We start from the raw sequence: 20685 nt of genomic DNA on the forward strand, positions 1-20685 counted from the left end.
CGAATTCTCAGACACAAACAAAAGCTAACTATGGGGTGGGTGATGCTAGAAAAGTCACTTCTGCCACGTGAGGTCCTTGCCTCACTGCCTCTACCATGAAGCTCCAATGTCTGGAATGCAGTCAACATGCAAATCTGTAGTCAAGAGCATTAAAAAAAAAAAAAGAAGAAGAAGAAGAAGAAGAAGAAGAAGAAGAAGAAGAAGTGCAGTTAAAATTTTTTTTCTGATTTATGACAGCTCATTCTTTGATCTATCAGAAACAGACAAATGAATTCAAGGGCCCAGTTGCACTTCACCCCTCCGAAATAAAAGATGGCAGAAGCCGCCATGTCCATTCATTTTCTCTTTCATAATACAACCTTTTGATTTTCAAATGTGCTTTGGACCAGCATAAAAAAGTTACAGTCTTCAATTTCACCATAGAGAATGCTACTTACAAACGACCTCGAGGACCTTATCTTGGCCTATGACAACCATGCATGCAGCCATGCAAACATGCATTCATGCAACATAGCAGCACACAACACAGTGCAAAATTGGCAAAGAAAACCAAGTGATGGCCATGCTAGTATTTGTTGCAAGGGTCTCCTTACCAAATAGTGAAATCCTATGCCTGACAAGAACTCCAAGTTTGCAGAATAGGCTGAAGACAAAAGAAAAATAAAAGAGAAAGGGGGGAAGGGGGAGGGAAGATAGAAAAGACAGGGAGAAATTAAAATAAAATTAAAAAAAAAGAAGAAAAAAAAGAAAAATAAACAGCTGATATATGAGCAGGAAAAAAGCAACATGATGTCACGCAGAAAGAATCAATTTTCTGAGCAGAACGTGGAGTAGAGGTATTAAAGAAAGAATCTTTGAGTGCATATCTTTAACAAACATGGTTAAAAAAGCACATATTATAAGTAAAGAAACCAAAAAAAATTTGAAAGCAAAGCTAATTAATATAAAAGCAATCTATATGAACCCCATAAGAATATGACTACTCAAATAGCACAAGGAAAACGCTTAAAATTTTATCTGCCCAAATGTACCACGGAAATTCTAGAATTTTTGTTGTTGTTGTTATGGATTATTATTTGAAATCAGAAGTATGGCACTTGGGGCATGAAATGTCACTTTAAGGTTTAGTATGTTTATCATTTGAACTTTCCTTCTTTCCAACCGTGAGCATACCCCTTCCATATACACCAAAGCATCCAGTGAATCTGAACACAGTGAGGTAGAGATAGAATTTGAACAACTGATAATCACTCAGAAAAATGTTGCAGATGCAATAACTTCAAGGGCTCTTCATGCTAATGTTTGACTTAAGCCTATTTCTATCTCCTCCAGAGCAAGTTTCTGGGCCACTGTGTTCCTGGGGATCGGCCGTGGGAGATCCCAAATAAGGGTGGCCTGCATTCAGCAGGACAGCACTGATATATACTAACTCTCACATCAGAACCTGGGAAAGACCTGCCATTGTCCCAGCTTGTCCCCAGGCTGCAGTCTGGCGGGTTCCTTCCAGGTCTTCTCAGGAATACCCTTCACTCCCTTCCCTGCTATACTCCCTTCTATCCATCCCTCAGGATTCAGCAACAGACATGTCTACTCCAACAAGACTTTGCTAACACCCAGTGCTCCTTCACCACTCCCAGTCCAAGCTGAAAGGGTTCCTTCCAGCCTCTCCTAGGGGTCATGTGCAAATCTCTACCATGACATGTAACCTTCCATATTGCAAATGATACTATTTTCACATCTACCCAAACACTTCTGAGCTCTCAGACAGAGGCTCTGTGTAGCCAGAACTTGATGAAAGCTCTAGCCTTGATGACCCATTTGTACCGCACCACCCACACCCAGCTTGACTGTCCCAGCTAGATCCTGACTGCCCCATTCTGTCTCGCAAAGCTCTCCCATAAACAGCAGTGTGTAGACATGCCCTCCCCAAGACTGGGGATGTGGACGATGCCATGGAAAAAAAATGGAGTCACGAGACGGAGAATCACGTCTGTGACACTGACTTTTTTAACAGTAACTTTAGGCTATCATCTCTCATTTCTCTAACAATGCAGAATAATGTATTAATGAAAAATAACTATAAAGGGTATCGTACAGCTTTTCCGAGAGAACATGCATCGGCAAATCTCTCAGTGAATTTGAGGTCTTGAGTCGTCTCCTAGCAGTTCTAAAAGTCTTTAAAACGATGATCTATTCAAGCAGATATTAAATTTAAAATGAGATATTAGCCTCCTGAGCTGCATTGTCTCTGTGCTATAATGTAAACAAAAAGAGATAATAAAATAAGCAACATTCTCCAGGTGCTCTGACCCACTGAGCCTTATGCTAATTCAACAAGGATCTGTCTCCATCTCTAGAGAGTGAGCGCTTGTCAGAGTTGTACGTATTTTGGATCCCTATATGTATATCAACCTGTTTTAAGTGATCTCGTTTTACTTCTTACGAACTGAGACTCTGTCGTATCAGTGTGAAACATTCTGAGATGATGTTGAATTTGTAATGCTAGGATCATGTTTGAACCCAATTCATCCAGACCTAGGACATTTTCCTGTGATGAAAAACACAGCATTATTCTGTGTCCGATTCTGTTGGATTATAGTGAATGTCTGAGAATCTGTTTGAAAAAAATGACTTCTTAAAATAGCAATGCTTCTTAACTTTGGTTGTTCCTAATCAGTAGCCGATATGTAGAAATAGAAATATGTAGATATGTAGAAATAGAAATATGTAGATATGTAGAAAACCAGGTTCTCACAAAGGACAAACTGTATCTATTTCTCCTCCTGTGCTATCATCCACTTTTAGAGTGGAGTTTGTATATCAACTATAAGGTTTTATTATTATAAGCTTTGGCCTATAGTTTCTCTAAAAATATTCTCCATAATACTGTCTTCTCTTTCTGTATGTATATCCCTCCATTACTAACATTCTTAAGAAATTATAATTCATCGGGGCTCCTGGGTGGCTCAGTGGGTCAAGCATCCAACTTTGGCTCAGGTCATGATCTCAGGGTCTGTGAGTTCGAGCCCTGCATCGGGCTCTGCTCTGTGCTGATGGCTCAGAGCCTGGAGCCTACTTTGGATTCTGTGTCTCCGTCTCTCTCTGCCCCACCACGCTCGCTTGCTCACACATGCACACACTCTCTCTCAAAAATAAACAGTAAAATAATTAAGAAAAAGAATTCATAACGCACCTACAATTCCTTGGCTTTGATGTCTCACTGCTCTACAGAAACACTCCCTAGAAATTCTCGGTGCTTGCTGATCAGTAAATCAAATAATACTTTTTCAATCTCGGTCCTGGAAAGCTGCCTATGGTACTTGGCATCACTGTTTCCCCTTCTTCTCTAATAAATCATCCTCAGTGTTCTTCAAAGAACCATTTCTGAAAACCCTTCAGATGTGATGAGTCTCTAAGGTTTGGAATTCAGACCTTTTTGCTTCTCTATCTACTCTCCCTTCATCTGCTTCCAGCACTGTGAGCATAATATGGGTACAGATAATCTCCAAATATGCCATTTCAGGCTGAATAACCTGCCAGTACCCATGCTTCAGTAATTACCTAACCAAACTGAACCCCTTCTTCTCAAAACCAGGTCTCCGTCATTTCTTTTTTTACTGTTGCCAGCAATATTGTTCCAACCACTCAGCACTGAAACTCCAGCACCGTGGGGACCTGCCATATGACCCACTGCCAAGGTCTGTGATTCTCTCTGGTCCGTGCTTCCCACATCCAACCCCTCTCTCCACGTACATCTCCTCCGTATTCCCAGTACTTCATATATGTTTCCGTTGTACTCATCACAACTTGTTAAGTGGTTAGCGCTACATGTATGCAGGTACTCAGCTGCACTTTTAAGTGCACTTAATTGGAACTGCATCGTGATATGTGTGTGTTTATCATCCTCAGTCCTAGGACGGCACCTTGGACACGGCATGGCGGGCATTCAGAAACGCGTGCTGAATGGATCTGTGGGTAGAACCACCTCTTTAAGGTAGCACTTCCCTCACGACAGCCTGCATTGCTGTCATGGCCTCTTAGCAAGCTCACACTTCTCAATCCCACTTTTGTGGCCAGACTGCCCTTTATCCCAAAGGCTTCATAGGGCTCAGGAATTAAGTAAAAAAGATTAATTATAAAAATTAAAAAGAAAAAAGGAAGAAGGTGCCTTGTTCCAGCAGTTAATATCAATGACAGGGTTCTATAATGAATCTACGCCACCCACACTTACCCTAAATTGCTATGTTCTACACTCTATACGTTATCGACACGTAGAAAATAGTCCCCCTTCTTAAACTACAACCTACAGATTCTTGAAAGTCAATTCTGAATTATCGTGTCTTCTGTATATCTCTAGCCTGTCCATACCCACCCAATGTGGTCTTCCTTGTCCTTGAATCCCACAGCACTGCATGGCTTTCTTCTACTAGAATTATATTTTTACCCACATACTTAGGTACTGCCAGCTACACTCCCAGAGAGCAGAGAGCACACCTTACTCTTTTCCACAGACATGATGGTGCTGGCTTTAGACACAATAAATGCTCGACATATGATTTCTAGTGCCAAAAAGTATCCAAACATCTAATGGCGACAACCCATTCTTAAATGTGGAGGTTAATTTAGACCCATGCCGTACTGCTACACGCAACTGTTAAATACGAATTAAAACTACTCCTGCAGTGTTCAACATGGGTGTGAAGGCATGACTGCTTATTCACAGTAGCAGGGACAGTGGGGTTTTTTTTCTTTGTATTTGATCCTTTTTTCTTTTTAACCTATTTTCCCTGCCAAAGTAATATTTAACTGAAGTGGTAAGAAATCACATTTATAAAATTTCAGTGATCCCATTGTAACATGTCTAAAAAATTTGTAGTTGGTTTTTGTTAGTGTGACGGTGATTTGGGTTGTTTTAAGACATAGATTTATGATCAGAAAAGTAAGACTTTTTCCACTTTAAAAATATATAAAAATGGTAAGAAAAACACCTCTACTATGCTACCCAAGGGAAACAACTATTAAAATCAAGTTTCTTCCCTACCAATATTCTTCTACACATCCAAATTTAGAGGTTTTTTTAAAGATCTTGATCCATATTATTTAAATAAATATATATATTTTTTACTTTTTAAATAACCATTGTCCTAAGATGTGATATATTTGCATCCATCATAATGTTAATGACCAGACAGCATTTTCCATGTGCCGTAATTTCTTTATCATTAACTTTATTCATTTTTCATCCCAGAATTTTTCTGAGGTTAAAATCTACCTATGTTTGGTACTCAAGGGCTGTGATGAAATAAGGTACTTCTATCAGTGTGCATCTCATTCTTATATGTTGGAATGTGAGACCATTTCTCTTTTGGAAATGGTAACGGGAGAAATAAAATGTGCCGGTCCTTGTTGCCTGAGGTGGAGAAAATCTGAAGATGAAATTACAGAAAACCTTCTGGTGAGGCGTTAATAAAGAGGGGGCGTCTCAGGCCCCCAAACCACATCAACTGAGGCTCGCACAGAATAGCGATGCTCTTCCAATTTCTTCTATGAGGGGCAGTGGGCAAAGGAAAATTAGTTACCTCTGTGGTCAGTGAACAGCTCTCAGAGTAAGAATGAAAATGGAATGGAGATACAAACATGATGGGGGGGGGGGAATAGAATTTGCATACTTTTATTTGTATTCTTTCCTATATTCTTTGATTGTATTTCTCTTGGTTTACATAATTGACTGATACCCAAGTTACCAACTCTGGGAACAAAGCTGCTGTTACAAAATCCTACTCTGATGGGGGAAGGGGGCGGGGGTGAGGAGACTGCAATAGCCTGGGCTCTCTGGTATTGAAAGGTAACTTGATGCCTTGGCATTTTCTAGCCCCCGGGGATGGTGGGCCGGTGAAGCGATTAGGGCACTAGTGAAACGCAGAGAGCCGGGCCTCTCTTTCCCAGGGAAAGCGGAAAGAAGACCACTCCAAAGTCAGGAGGAGATTCATACCTTGGAAAGTAGCCCCTCACCCCCTTTTTTCTGGTAACAAAGGTGGTAGAAACAAAGTGCGTCACTGGATGGATTCTCTGTTACTTTAACTATAATCGGTTATACCAACTTCACAGGAAGACTATTATTTGAAGAAGTTTGGGGCCATTTTTAACGCGGTTGCAATCTTACATCACATGACATCACATATCATTAAAGTCAAGTCCAAGGAAAGCTTGTAGCCTGCTTTATCTAGGTTACTCATTTTTATAGAAATTTCTTTCAAATACAATCTAGAAGCTTGGTATGGACTCCTGTGTAATTTGATAATACAGAAATAGATTTGCTCTGTAATCGATCGCATATGTACTAAATTTTGGCATATTTTGAAAAATCAGACTTGAAATACCCAGCAGAATCACAAATAAATCTATGAGGAATACTTGGGTTTAAACAGAAATGAGAAAGCATTGCTAACTTGCCAACCTGAGTGGTGCAAATCTTCAGAAAGGTACATATTTTTACGTCATTTTCTTCCAAGATAGGTCATTATTTACACACAAATGTTGAAAAATTTGATTTCTGTAAACGGGATTTTGCCCTCCAGAAAAACTCCTTTATTTTTCAAAATTGTGGCAAATATAGTAGACTCAGAAATTTTAGAGGAAGTAATGTTAAAAGCACCATTTATTGGGGCACCTGGGTGGCTCAGTTGGTGAAGTGTCTGATTTTGGCTTAGGTCGTGATTTCATGGTTCTGTGGGTTTGAGCCCCACATGGGGCTCTGTGCTGACAGCTCAGAGCCTGGAGCCTGCTTCTAAAACTCAACGTTTAGAACACACGTATTAACTTGTAGAGAGCATCCTCCTCCGTGTTTGATCCCAAGGGGCCAAGGGTCAGGGAAGCCAGGTAGACACTGCATGCTCCCACCTCAAGGTCCCCAGATGCTCTTCCTCAAATGCAAATACACTTCGCTCAACAACAGTCTTTATTTTGTGTAGCTCTTTACCTCGTCACCATTTCTTTCTCCTTGTTTGACGCATGTCCTCCAGAACAGAGGGGTCTGCTTGCTGCAGATAAGAAGTATAAACGATGGTTTTTGAAATACTGATCAATTAAAGGAAGCACAACCTGAAAGAAAGGAAAAGAAAACAGATCTACATGGTGGACGGAGACTCTGGGGCAGCCAGACTTCCGTCCACCTGCAGCAGGTCCCCCAGTATCCATAGCCCTGCCAGTTGGCACGATTTTAGAGTATGCCTCTCTCAAATCTTACCCTGCTATCTCTAGTCCCGGGGGGGGGGTGGGTGGGGGTGGGGGTTGGAGGGTGTGTGTGTGCACACGTGCGTGCGTGTGTGTGTGTGTGAGAATTGCAACTCCACACTGTCAATTCACTGCTCCTAGTAACTATTCTGTGTGGCAAGCGTCATCATCCGTTTTACAGGTATTAAACTGAGGTGCAGAAAGCGAGTGACCTACTCAAAGTCACACTGCCGCTTACCTACCTCCACAGGGTTCTCACCTGGCCTCTCTCAGAGCCGCCTGGCCTTTCCCGCATGCTAATCCTGCTGCCCTTTGGCGAATTCCTCTTCTTTGCCCTGTGTGCTCACATCACAAGGCTCTGCACATGCCATTCCCTATGTCTGAAATGCTCTTCCCACACCCCGTAACCCATCCACTCCACTCTTCCTGCAGACCTCAGCTCAGTGCTTCATCAGATAACCGTCCACTGATCTCCTCAACTAGGTAAAATCCCCATATTCTCTGTTCTTAGAACATCATTTGCAATTTTGCATTTAATACGTGTGATTCTGAATTAGTCTTTCTCCATAAGAGTCGATAAAATACACAAGAACAATACACATTTCTGGGTCTGTTTCCCATTACTGTGCTCTCCTGGCTTCTAGAACAACTCTTTGCTCTGCTTTGTTTACCCCTGGGTCACCAGTACTTAGGACTTTATGGGACCTACAGCAAGCGCTAGATAAATATTTGTTAAATAAATAAATGAAAAAAAAAATAACTGGCATTATCAGTATTTAGACTCAAGTCTGTCTAACTACATTTTTCCTACAATGTGGCATATGGCATATTTATATATAACAGCAACATACAAATTTTTTGTGATCTTCCTTGGAAGTTGTGACATTGCCTGGATTTTGATTGGCACATAATAGCTACTCAATAAACATGTGAATGAATGGATTACAGACTCAGAGGAAATTAAACCACATTAGGCGTCTGCAAACAAAATCACTAGGGGTACACAGGGCAATACAAGAATGTATTTTAAATGTATGATTAGAGGCCATGGATACAGCATTTGTAATAACTGGCTATCAAGGGGGGGATTACAATGCAGTATGATAGATAACTAACAATACGCATCCCAGGATAAACTTGGGATGCTTGATACGGATTTTGAGTGCTATACTGAGTGGAAAGAAAAGACGAGAGAAATCTCCCTTACAGTAAAGGGCACAAATCTGAAAACATATAAAAGAGGCCAAATATGAATCAATCAAAACAACACGCCATTTTGCAAATGATCTCTAGGAACCAGCAAATGCAAGGACTTCGAAAATAAATTGACAGAAAGCATTACGTCCTCAGGCTAAGTGCAACATCATATGAACAGGAACGCTTCCCAAGGGCATATTCTGTCTTCGCGACAGGAATCCCCGGGACGTAGTCTAACACCTGACAGAGACTGGATACACGCAGCACATGCTATGCCAGTGAATGGACCCAATGAGGAGAATCTGCAACACTTTGTCTCCTGACCGGAGACAGGAAGTCTGTCTGAAAGGAAGTCATGAATGTTCCTGACTGGCTGAAAGGAAGTCATGAATGTGAACGGCCTAGGGCAAACTCTTGATAAATTCGTATTAAATGGAATGAAGAACGATATTTGGGTAGACTTTACATATAAACAATTCACCCTCTCTGATCCTCAGCTTCCTCTGCTGTAAACGAGTATTTATTTCCCACAATAAAGCTTACACAGTAAAGCTTCTTATCATGTCCAACTTCTTGAATTTATAATTTATAAATGAATTCTTTTCCCCTTTATAAAAGAAATGCTCGTACATTTTTAAATCCTAACAACCAAACTGAAGAAGTAGATTATTTTTCCTCTTTGTCATTTGCTAAAGCCCAGTAAGGAGAACGTTGATTCCTACAGATTGAAGTGATTTGTGAATTACGGCAGGAAGAGCAGGGAGTGAAAATAAGACCGAGTATTCTGGGCGCAAATTCATCCTACATGACTCATGCACTTATTCCTGTGCCACAAAATATTTACTTGTAGTAGAACTCACACTGGTAGACCAGTACGCTCCGTAAAGAGGCAAAGATCTAAAGGGTATATTCGGTCGACAAACACAGGGAGTGAAAAACAAGATGGAGTGTATACTGTACTTTAGCAAAGAACTTGATTTCTTGCTCGTAAGGAAAATGTTCCGCCTTGCTTCTGCTGCCACCATCTGTAGAAACGAAGAGTTGTTGAACATGTTTTGTTTACTTGAAACATTACAAGATCTTCCACCCAAAAAGCAACATGTAGAACACACAACTATAACATCGCTGAACGTGTTATCCCAGGAAAGCGAACATAGAAACCCATCCAAAATATCAAGGCTAACCTCATTCAGCAGTATGACAATTTTTTAAAAGGGATTTTCAAAAGTACCCAAATCGTAATAAAAAAAAATCTATCGAGGACAGCCCACACACACGCTGGCGTAGCTTTACAAGCTTCTTGACACGTAGCGGGAAAAGTGGAATAGAGTCACGTAAAAACCCCGCATCTTCTTTCGGTAAGAAAGCAGCTCGCCAGGGATGACAACAGTGAGTATAAACTCAGTAAACAAAAATTGGTTAAGATTGTTAGATTGGTGAGCCTCTAATAAAAATAGTTGCTTCTTGCTGGGACTAGCAGTTACAATATTAATATGCCAAGTGAAAAATTGCAGGAAGCCAGCCTGGGATGAGCGGGAGGACCACGACCGTAATATTCGGTTGGCAAATTAACATTCTGCTCAGGAGTAAAGAAGTTCACTTATGTCACAAGATAATTTCCATGAGCAAAAGCAAAGACACCCGAGTTTTCCCCATGGTTCAAAAGGTTAAGAACTGATCGACCGAATGCACTGGGCTTTGAAGTGGCCCTTCTGTGCCTCCTTCACGCATCCACAGGAGGTGACATCAACTCTAATAACCAGGATGATATGCAGACACACGGGAGAGCAAAATATATCCACAACTGGATATACAGTTTTAGTAACATTTGTAAGCAGAGATTTCTTATTGTGTAAGAAGCAAACTGTTGCTTGAAAAAAGTTCTTTTGCAAATAGAAATAAAAGCAATTTGAGACAGATTTTGTAAAATCTGAAACATTAAGTTTGGGATGACTTTTAGGAAACTGAGGTAATATTTTGTAGTATCAGAACAATGCTCTTTCCAGCGAATGAATAAAAGAAAAGTACGGCTTTTGTACACTCGCAGGCATCACTTTTACATTAAGAATGTTACTCTCAAGAATATTGTGCCAAGGGGCTGCATCCACGTAGGGGACTTTCCCATATAAGCTACGTCTAGACGGAATTCTGCACATCACAAAATACGTTAACAGTTCAAGGAATTAGATTGGAAATATCTTCCCTTTTTACATTACGCATTTACATTACACATTTTAACAAAAATGCCTCTGTGCAAAATGCTGATGGAAAGAACTGTGGTCTAGATGGAATACAAAAATCAGAAAAAGGCATATGCATAGTCTTACTACGGCCATTAGCCTCCAATGTGTTGCAAAGGCAGTAAATTTAAAGACAAAAGAAGACATCTAGAAGTTTTCCTTGCAGTGACAATGAAAACTGGCAATTAAAATAAATGTAAAGGGTCCCAACTCTGCTCCTCTAACAGAATTCTTGCATTTTCTCTGTCACAGCCGTCTGAAAAAGGAGCCTGTGACCTCGGCTCCTTAATTTCTTGGGTAAAACAACACCTTAATTTCTTGGGCTTTCTATGGATCTAGCCTCACTTTCTGCCCACACCCTTTATCCTGTGGAAATAAAGAAGTGCCCTAACTGGGTGAATTTAAAGTAAGGTTCTTAATACTCCCTCTGCACAAACACTTCTTTATTCAGAAACTTGAACACAGTGGGGAGAAAACCCAAACACATTTTACCCTCTGAATTTCTGTTTCTGTTATCCATGTCGAGCTTAAAAAGTTTTTTTTCCTTAATTTTGCTTTCCTTAATTTTTGCTTTCCTTTGCTTTCCTTAATTTTTCCTTGATTTTGCTTTCTCTCTTCTCTCTTGCCAAAAAGAAGAGTAAACTTGAGTTGCCACTCATCTCGGATACACTTAAATGTGCCTGAGAAATTTCAATATTTCATTTGTGTGCATAAGAGCTTTAAAAATTCACCATAGCTTCATTTTTGTTTTTTGGATCAAATTTCATTAACTGAGACTAATGTGGCTACTTTTCAGAATGATTCATAAATCATATTTAAAAAATCATTAAAAAATTTTAAAAAATCATTGCAGGACCTACAAAAAGATTACATACTGTAAATTAGTTTGCACGGTTGGCTTTTGTGAAAAAAGGTAGTTAAGAAGAGTGCCAAGGCACAGCATCCGCACTGCAGATAAAGAACAGATTGAGAGGGCAAGTTCTTTAAGAGAAGGACACTCAACTGGAAAATCTTTAATCGCATTTGGGATACAGGAGACCAGGAACAAGTAAATTCCAGAGCTCAAATTTCTATGAACTTTAATCTGACACTGTGCCAAAAACTAAGTCCTAAATTCTAAGAAACAGTAGTAAAGAAGACTCCTTCGTCAGGATGGGTTTGTTAAGGATGAGTTTATTGCTAAGGCGAGGATGATGGGCTGGGGGAAAGTATTGAAAAGGAGAAAGAATGAGGATTAAAAAACAAAAATAAAATCAGAAAAAAAAAAGCATGAAAAAGAAATTGAAAAGATAATCACCAGAACACTCTGTTCTTCCAAAGGGGCCAGATCCTACTTCCTTCTATCTTAATACCAACTGGTGGCTTGAAGACGACCCGACATGAAGCTGGGTAACTAACAACTTGAATTTCAAGTCAATGGTACTCAGGACAATCATGAAATAACAGAAGTGAGAGGAGGCTGTCTTGAAAATCTGAATCTAAGAGTTAAAACAAGGAATTCTTTTCATACTTGGTGGGCCACGTGGGGGGAGGAGGTCTTTCATTTTACTCTAAAAAGACCCTAAGTAAAGTGTTCTGCATTGCAGATATTCTACTATAAATGTGTATCCCTACACAGGATAAACTTGAGGGCTTCACATTGCCTGGAAAGTTTGGGGATGCACAGAGTTTCCATTTTTTCAAGAGCATGGCAATTAATTTCAAAAGGGAAGATTTAACTGTACCTTAGATTGGGATATCCATCCAATGTGTCTTTCAAAATATAAAATCAATGCCAATAAACATTGTAAGGAGAAAAGAATGATGTGTTCGGTTTTTTTTTTAAGTTCTGTAAATTATGCCATCCCTAAAAAATGTGTTTGCCTACTGACTGCTAGATTCTGTTTAGTACTAGGTTGGATAGAAAGTGTTTATACCACCAGGGAACAGACCATAAACAGCCCAGGAGACTGTGCTGTTCTACACCCTGATGTAGGTACCTACCAAACTCCAGGATATACTGATGGGCTTCATCCACATAGCGAATGAGTTGCTGAAGGAAACTATAGGCAAATCGTTTCTCAATGGAAGGTGTGTCCAATTCCAGGTCCTTGAATCCCCTAGAGCAGCAAAAATGAAACATGGAAACCAGTTTCTACACAGACTACTGGAAGGTAAAATTTTGCTTAAAAAGTATAAATGGTATATACAAATATGGAACATTACCTAATATTCTTGTAGCTACAGGCAAAAGTGAGATTTAATTTATAAGGAATACTTTGCATATGATATAAAACTGTAGTGACTAACTCTATTACTATGCAAAAAAAAAAAAAAAAAGACTCACTTTAGAGAAACAGTGGGTCATTTCTGCCCCCAATTTTTGCCTAAATGATGGATGGGATTTAACCTAAGTAGTGAAAGGAATCAGGTAGGTGGTAAACAGTCAAGGGCATTTATGTTTCTGATGTGTTTATTTTGAACATACTAAATAGTAGCACTAAGATTTAAACGGGTCCTGAATCATTTGCAACATTAAATATGATGGGGATATTTAAAGGGTCAGTCTTTATAACAAGGGTATATACTGGTACGTGTGCTTTTACCTGGATACAGCATATCCATTGATCTGTAAGAACTTGAGGATGTCCTGTGCTTTTTCCCTATCCTTGGCTTTCTCTTTGGCTGTCAGTGTATCATAGGGTACCAGCAGGGGATGGTTTCCACCTCCTAAGAGCATGTCAAGACAAGAACACAGCATCGCGATGAGCAAATAATCTGAAATATGACAGATGACGTGCATAATAGGACCACACTACAGAACTTCTGGTATCTTCTAGTTATACATAGAGTATACATAAATCATATATGGCTCTTGACTCTCCAGCACCTTTTATTTTATTTTATTTTATTTTATTTTATTTTATTTTATTTTATTTTATTTTATTTTATTTTATTTTTTGACCTTGAATTTTATTTTATTTTATTTTTTTTAAATATATGAAATTTATTGACAAATTAGTTTCCATACAACACCCAGTGCTCATCCCAAAAGGTGCCCTCCTCGATACCCATCACCCACCCTCCCCTCCCTCCCACCCCCCATCAACCCTCAGTTTGTTCTCAGTGTTGAACAGTCTCTTCTGCTTTGGCTCTCTCCCACTCTAACCTTTTTTTTTTTTTTCCTTCCCCTCCCCCATGGGTTTCTGTTAAGTTTCTCAAGTCCAGCACCTTTTATGTTCCAATTAATTTAGCAAACCTGTTCAAAGAAACAGTGTGCATACGTCTTCTAAGAGGCAATTAATGGGGCACCTGGGGGCTTCAGTTGGTTGAGCATCCAACTCTAGATTTCAGCTCAGGTCACGATCCCAGGGTCGTGGGACTGAGCCCCACGTCAGGCTCCACACCAGGCATGGAGCCTGCTTGGGATTCTCTCTCTGCCCCTCCCCTGCTCATGCGTTCTATCCCTCTCATATTAAAAAAAAACCACACACACACGTTAAAAACAAACAAAAAAACACAGGGACACGTAGACATTTGTGACATCCGGGGCTGATGACACCTGCAATCACAGAAGAAGGGAGAAGAAGCCGTGTTACCCTCTCCATTCAAATGAACTCTGGATGTGGAGCATGTAAATACACACTACAACTTGCACAGCTCGAGCTAGTGAAATTATAAGGCAATTATAAGGGCTAAGCTTCACTTTCCACTTCACAGAGAGAAGAGAAAAAAAAATGTCTTAAATATGGAATTTTTAGTAAGCCTCCCAGATCAAACAGTACTTTATAGCCGTATATTCTACGCAAAACCCATACTTGGGTTGCTAAGTTCAAAGCTGCTCTCTCTTAAACATCTCATAAGAGTAACATATGTATGTGACTGACTAAAAGTTGTGGCAGGCACCTAGGTTTCCGGTTAACCTATTTTGGTGAAAAATATCAAAGAGTAACCTTCTAGATTTAAAAATTCTAGAAAATATTTAAATTTTTAAAAAACTAATAATGAACAAAGTATTCACAAAAGTAGAGACTTTGTAAAGATTTTTGTAAAAGTTATAAAAGTTTCAGGAAATGCACTGGTAATTCCAGACGTAGAGATCTCACGATCAGCATCAGTGTGACTAGCATGGTGTACCCCAGATTTCAACCTTATAAGACACGTATGGGAATATATTTGGAATGGAATCCTGAAATTCCCTGAAACACAACTACTATGGAAATTCCAGAAAAAAAAATACTTAAAAATTAATATTTGGTTTGAACGTTGGTGCAACACAGAGCCTATAATATCAGTGTCCAACATGATGTGGCCGGGAGCTACTAAAACAATCATACTGAATTTGCCCTACACACAAAAAAAGCAAACAAAAAGGCAAAGGAGAAAATGCCATGTCTGCCTGGAGTTTGCCTGGACTGAGAGCGCCATCTACAAAAATGTGATCACGCACTGAGCTTTCTGACCATTAGGTGACACTATACGATCATAAATGCAAAGGGACAGATCACAGCTACAAAGCCAACAAATGCTAAGCATTTTAAGGAGCCATCAGTCATTTTATACTTTAGTACTCATAGTATCAAGTATAATACAGAATATTCAGGAGACAACAGAAACCGGTATTTTGTGAAAAGCAAGAAGGATACAGAATACGTTATTAAGCACACAAGGATCAAATTTGACTTCTACCATCAGCAGAGATCTGTGGAGATGTTTTATGAAAAAAATGTGTAGATCAAACGTCTAATTTGATCATCCTGCAATCATCTGCTGTTTTTGCATTTAGTCCTTTATTCCTAGTAAATATACTAATTTGGCAACCACAATGATTTGGGGGGCAGACACCAATAGGTTATTATGGGAGGGAGAGAAAATAAAGAGCCCAGGACGGGGTAGAAACTGAGGTATGCAGCTTTTAGGTGTCTAGGTGTGTGACTCTAAATGACTTTCTGTTTATAGTTGTTTCCTTGTTCCTTACTTCCTATACTTCACTCCTGGTGTTTCTCCCTCCCTCCCTCTCTCCTTTCTGCCCTCCCCCCACACATATACACATGCACGCACGCACACACACATCATGGGCACCAAGCCAGGGAGGTTACTGGTACCTCCCACACGCCAGCCCAGAACTCAGAAGTGAAGCCGAGTTGTCAGCACACAAGTTGGTGTCAAAGCCCCTGGGTGAGAGAACAAATTTGTGAAAAGACACAACTAGTTTCCTTCCAAAAACTGTCCACAGCCTCTAGCCCGTCTTCTTTCTAAGACTCATTTCTTGCTTTTTGCTCTTTTCAAAACCCAAAGAAGCCAGGGCTGCATATTCTAACACCTTTCCTACTGGGGTGCTGTTCTGACCCTAAGCCACTCCCTTTTTCTTTCAAAAGGGGAAGCACGTGTGGAGGAAGAAGGATTAAGGTTTTGAGGACTAATACCACCACCTCACCATTTAGCCTGCTGCGACCATGCCGGTCTCCCAGCTACAAAGTAGGAATCTGGACCCGTACACACGGGATGCAGAGGTTGGGACGTCTCATTAACAGGTGGCCTATTTTAAAGAAAACACTGACCGTAGGACACTGAATGGCCAAGCCACAGTGACTAAAACATACTTGGAAAAAGAGAGACTAGACTTTTTAAATGTCTATTTATTTTTGAGAAAGAGAGAGCGTGAGCAGGGGAGGGGCAGAGAGAGAGGGAGACAGAATCCGAAGCAGGCTCCCGGCTCAAAGCTGTCAGTGGAGAGCCCCTCGCGGGGCTCAAACTCCTGAACCGTGAGGTCATGACCTGAGCCTACTCAGACACTTAACTGACTGAGCCACCCAGGCACCCTGAGAGTTGACATTTTTCATGCTATCTGCTTACGCAGGAAATAGGCATTTTGTTTACTATTCATGTGGACGATGCCCCTTCAAGAATTTCACTAAGCAAAACTCAATGCCTCTATGGCTCAGCCAGCCAGCCATCCATCTGCTCAACTATCTGTCGGCCAGACAAGTGCTCATTCATTTAACAAACGTTTATAAAATGGTTCTAGAAAAACAGGCCTAGCCCTGAGTCAAATTTTGGAATAGGCAATTCTGGTGTAAGGGATCCTCTCTGTTCACTTCTGTGATGGATTCTCACTTGTACTAGTCTAATCACGACTAGTCTGCTCACGACTTAAGACAAAAACTAGTCTGATCACGACTAGTGTAGCTACCACCCTTCAAGACCCCGGCTGTACTTTCCACCATGAAATATCCCCACCCTTCAAAACTATCTCCCATATATTTTTACCTAGGCCAATAAATAAGAAACAGAGTTTCTTGATGCCTAGAACTATACAGTAAGAATTATAAGAGTAACAGAAGTTGGGGCCCTGACCTGGAGACAATTATTGCTTCACTGGGGGAAAGAAGTCCCTCTAGGAAGTAATTGTAGAGAGAGCACATGCGTGAACACACACACACACACACACACACACACACACACACACACACACACCAGTATGTTTATAGACCAGGAGTGAATAAATAACAGTGAAAGAGATCACCTATCCATGTAGGATGCATCAAATTGCAGAAATCATGCAAATAAGTTAAGAGAACATCTGAGAAACAACTACGAGAATATTATGTCATTTTAGTATTTAAGAATAACAGCAGCAAAGACCAAGCAAAAGCATGTAAGAGATAAGAACGTAACTAGAGTGGACAAAGCAGAGGGGTTGAGATGGAAAAGGGGAAGGGATGACATGAGAGAAATATTTAAGTTAGGGATAGAAGTCAGGGGGAGAAGTGTAAGGAATTCACAGAACACCTCGAATGTTTGGATGAGGCATATCGATATCTACATGCTAAAATGGGTAAGAGAGTCGTAGAATTCCCAGACATGAAGAAATGTACACTCACAGGCAGGAAATTATAAAATTCCCACCCTGCAGCTGTTGTAGGCGTATCTGAACCATTCTAATAAAGGTGTAATAAAAAGATGGTTTTATCCATACCATATATTCACAGAGTTGCACTCTGTTTTTTAATCAGGATTTTTGGAAAATATTACCTTTGGACTCCAGCTCCATTTTCTTTTTCTTTGCCCATATATTATGGTAGTTTTCAGCCATCATTTCTGCCATAGCCTTAAGTGAATGAAACATTTAGAAAATAAGTTATAATTTAATGGGTAGAAAAAGACCTCACTTGCCAATAGGTAATATCAAAACATGCTTTAAATTAATAAATCATAGCGTGTCCAGGCTAAACTATCTCAAGATTATCAAACACAATGATCTTACTTGGAATCTGAAACCCAGATTCAACGTGTGAAACCCAGAAACAATCTGTGAAATTGTGCGGTAGTAAACAGCAGAGATGATTTGATGGGAATGATTATTGTTATTTGTAATGGTTTTTGTCTAGTTATTTGTAATGTCTAAAGACAAAGGTTTTATTAATTCAATAATGAAACTTCAAATTAGCTATGGACTTTAACAAAAAAAAATCTATTTATTTGCAGGTTCTTATTGCAATTTCCAAAGCTTTAAAAGGCAATCTAAATCTTATTAAACAATGAATGCAAAGAAGCTTAGATGGAAAGTCTAGATTCAATGCCTGCCCCACACTCAGGGAGAGACTTGGACAAGCCACATTAACCTTCTTGTGGCCGTTAGCTTTTTGGTAAGATTGCCTCTAAGATTCTCTTTTCCCTTTTGAGTTTCAAGATTACTATCTCATTCTTAAGGCATCCATACGGGAGCAAAGACAACGGGCAAGTCAAACAATTTAACATAACTGACATGACCTACTACATAGGGTTTGTCTTTATAAATTTATTTCTCGTGGAATAATACTAATAATGCCAATATCGCTGTTTGATCAGGATACTGACCTATCAATTTCTGTTCCAAGGCAACAAATTTTCGTTTGCTCCAATCAGCCATTTCAAAGTACATTCCTTAGGCACAAAGGTGAACTGATACAACTATGGATGCAGCAGGCAAAATGCTACCCATTTCCCTGGATAAATGACTTAAATTTCATATTCTTTACTGGGTAACTGAAGTTACCCTTGAGCAGAGCATTTCTAATTCCTGATTTATTCTCTTCTCACTCATAGCTATTCAATTATAGTAGGATTTTTTTAATGCACATTATCTCTAAGGAAGATATGTTATCTGGAAGACGCATCCTAGAAAAAGTTGTATCAACTTTCAGAGCATTAAAAAGCTAGGGTCCATAATCTATAAATTCCATGGACCCTTTATATGATCAACATATTCAAGCAATTCATGAAGAGAAATGTATGCAGGGAAGTGTTACAATATGCTTTTTAAAAATGGAATTTTCAGAATACTTTAAAAAAGTAATACTTACGTGCAGGTCTCTGGACAGTGTGACATTGCTCATATCAATGGCTCGGGGGCTATAACCATGCGCAGCATCAACAGAAACCTAAATAATTTATGTGAAAATGATAGAGTCTAATTAAAAAACCCAGGAGAGAGAGACTTAAGACAAATTTTAGAAATACAGGACAAGTAAACTTTCAAACGTAATGTTTCCTCAGATGAAACTGGCAAGTATCTGTACGTACATACTTCACGAGCATATAAATTAAATTGTATTTGGGTATCTGATAATTTCAGTTTATGACTGAATAATACATCCCAACATTTCAGGAATTGCCCCTCCCAAAAACTAATGGTCAGAATTCAACATATTGTGCAATGGATCCAAGATTCTTTTTTTTCTTTATGTTTGTTTGTTCATTTGTTGTAATGTTTATTTATTTTTGAGAGACAGAGTGAGAGTCAGGGAGGGGCAGAAAGAGACAGGGAGACAAAGAATCCAAAGCAGGCTCCAGGCTCTGAGCTGTCAGCACAGAGCCTGACCCATGAGCAGCAACATCATGACCAGAATTGAAGTCAAATGCTTACCCGACTGACCATCCAGGTACCCCTACTTATTCATTTGGAGAGACAGAAAACATGAGTGGAGATGGGAAGAAAGAGAGAGAATCCCAAGCAGGTTCCATGCTGGCAGCACGGAGCCCAACATGGGGCTCGATCCCACAAACTGTGAGATCATGACCTGAGCCAAAATCAAGAGTTGGAAGCTCAACCAACTGAATCACCCAGGTGCCCCTGTATCCAGGATTCTGAAACATTACCTTAGTCAAAGGCTCGCTGTATTCTTCAGTTTCTTACAGACTCTAATTGGCTACAATGAAATTTACTCTTCCTCATGCAAACAGTAATTAATCAAAGAGGGCAATATTTATGAATGTCTCAATGGGCCAAATGTGAAGATAAAATACAACCAACTCTTCCAAAGTACACCACACAGTAGTCAATGATTTACAAAGTTATCTCCAGTAACAATCAGACTTAATTTCTGAATTTTGGCTTTGGAAAAAACGAAACATCTTCTCATCAACCATAACATTTCATGTACTGTCTTGAGCTCTCAATACATTCCTCACAATGTATATGTTATATAACAGTGTTTAATAGAAATAAGCTATGGTTCATGCTTTAAATCTAAAGCTCTATCTTAATACATTCTAGCATGTATTTATATTACATTTCATATGTATAGTCTCCTGTTAGACACGTATAAGCCAAAAAATAAAAATAAAAATAAAATGCACACTATAGCTCATGTCTGTGTTTTTAGAAAAGAGAGGCTAACGTTATGTTACCCTTAATAATGGACTCATGGGCTATTCTCAACCTATTGGTTAGTTTTGACTGAACCCTGGCTTTTGAGCCTTCACCACTGCTCAGTACTATCTAATAATGGAATGTTTAATGAAATCACATTTTTTCCCTCTTTTAAATTAAATATTCCTAAAAGGAAATTTGAAACTTAAAGAACACTAGTGACTTACCCAAGGTCACAGAGCTAAAAATCTGAGCTGGCAGGATTCCAATTCAAGCTATCTGATGCCTTGGCCACTTCCCTCTCCCTATCACCTCTTATGGCCTCAACATATTGCAGTGTATTTCTTTCCCCACAAATCTAATATAACTGTCCTCTCAAATGTTATCAGTTTCCAAGCTGCT

At 39.6% G+C, this 20685-nt stretch overlaps 1 protein-coding gene across 1 annotated transcript in view; it reads right to left on the minus strand.

Annotated features, from left to right (window-relative positions):
• Window positions 1-20685, minus strand: part of RYR2 (ryanodine receptor 2) — a 544943-nt gene that overhangs the window by 157137 nt on the left and 367121 nt on the right. Inside the window, exons 57-63 of the mRNA XM_047088668.1 lie at window positions 18995-19072; window positions 17685-17760; window positions 13256-13379; window positions 12654-12769; window positions 9391-9455; window positions 6980-7101; window positions 594-643 (exon numbers count right to left, since the gene is read on the minus strand). Of these exons, the coding sequence (XP_046944624.1) occupies window positions 594-643; window positions 6980-7101; window positions 9391-9455; window positions 12654-12769; window positions 13256-13379; window positions 17685-17760; window positions 18995-19072 (631 nt within the window). The remainder of the gene's footprint in view (window positions 1-593; window positions 644-6979; window positions 7102-9390; window positions 9456-12653; window positions 12770-13255; window positions 13380-17684; window positions 17761-18994; window positions 19073-20685) is intronic.

The sequence above is a fragment of the Lynx rufus genome, unplaced genomic scaffold (assembly GCF_022079265.1).
Source record: "Lynx rufus isolate CCGP_SWC_20201006 ecotype Redwood Valley unplaced genomic scaffold, mLynRuf1.p SCAF_25, whole genome shotgun sequence".
Lineage (NCBI taxonomy): Eukaryota > Metazoa > Chordata > Mammalia > Carnivora > Felidae > Lynx > Lynx rufus.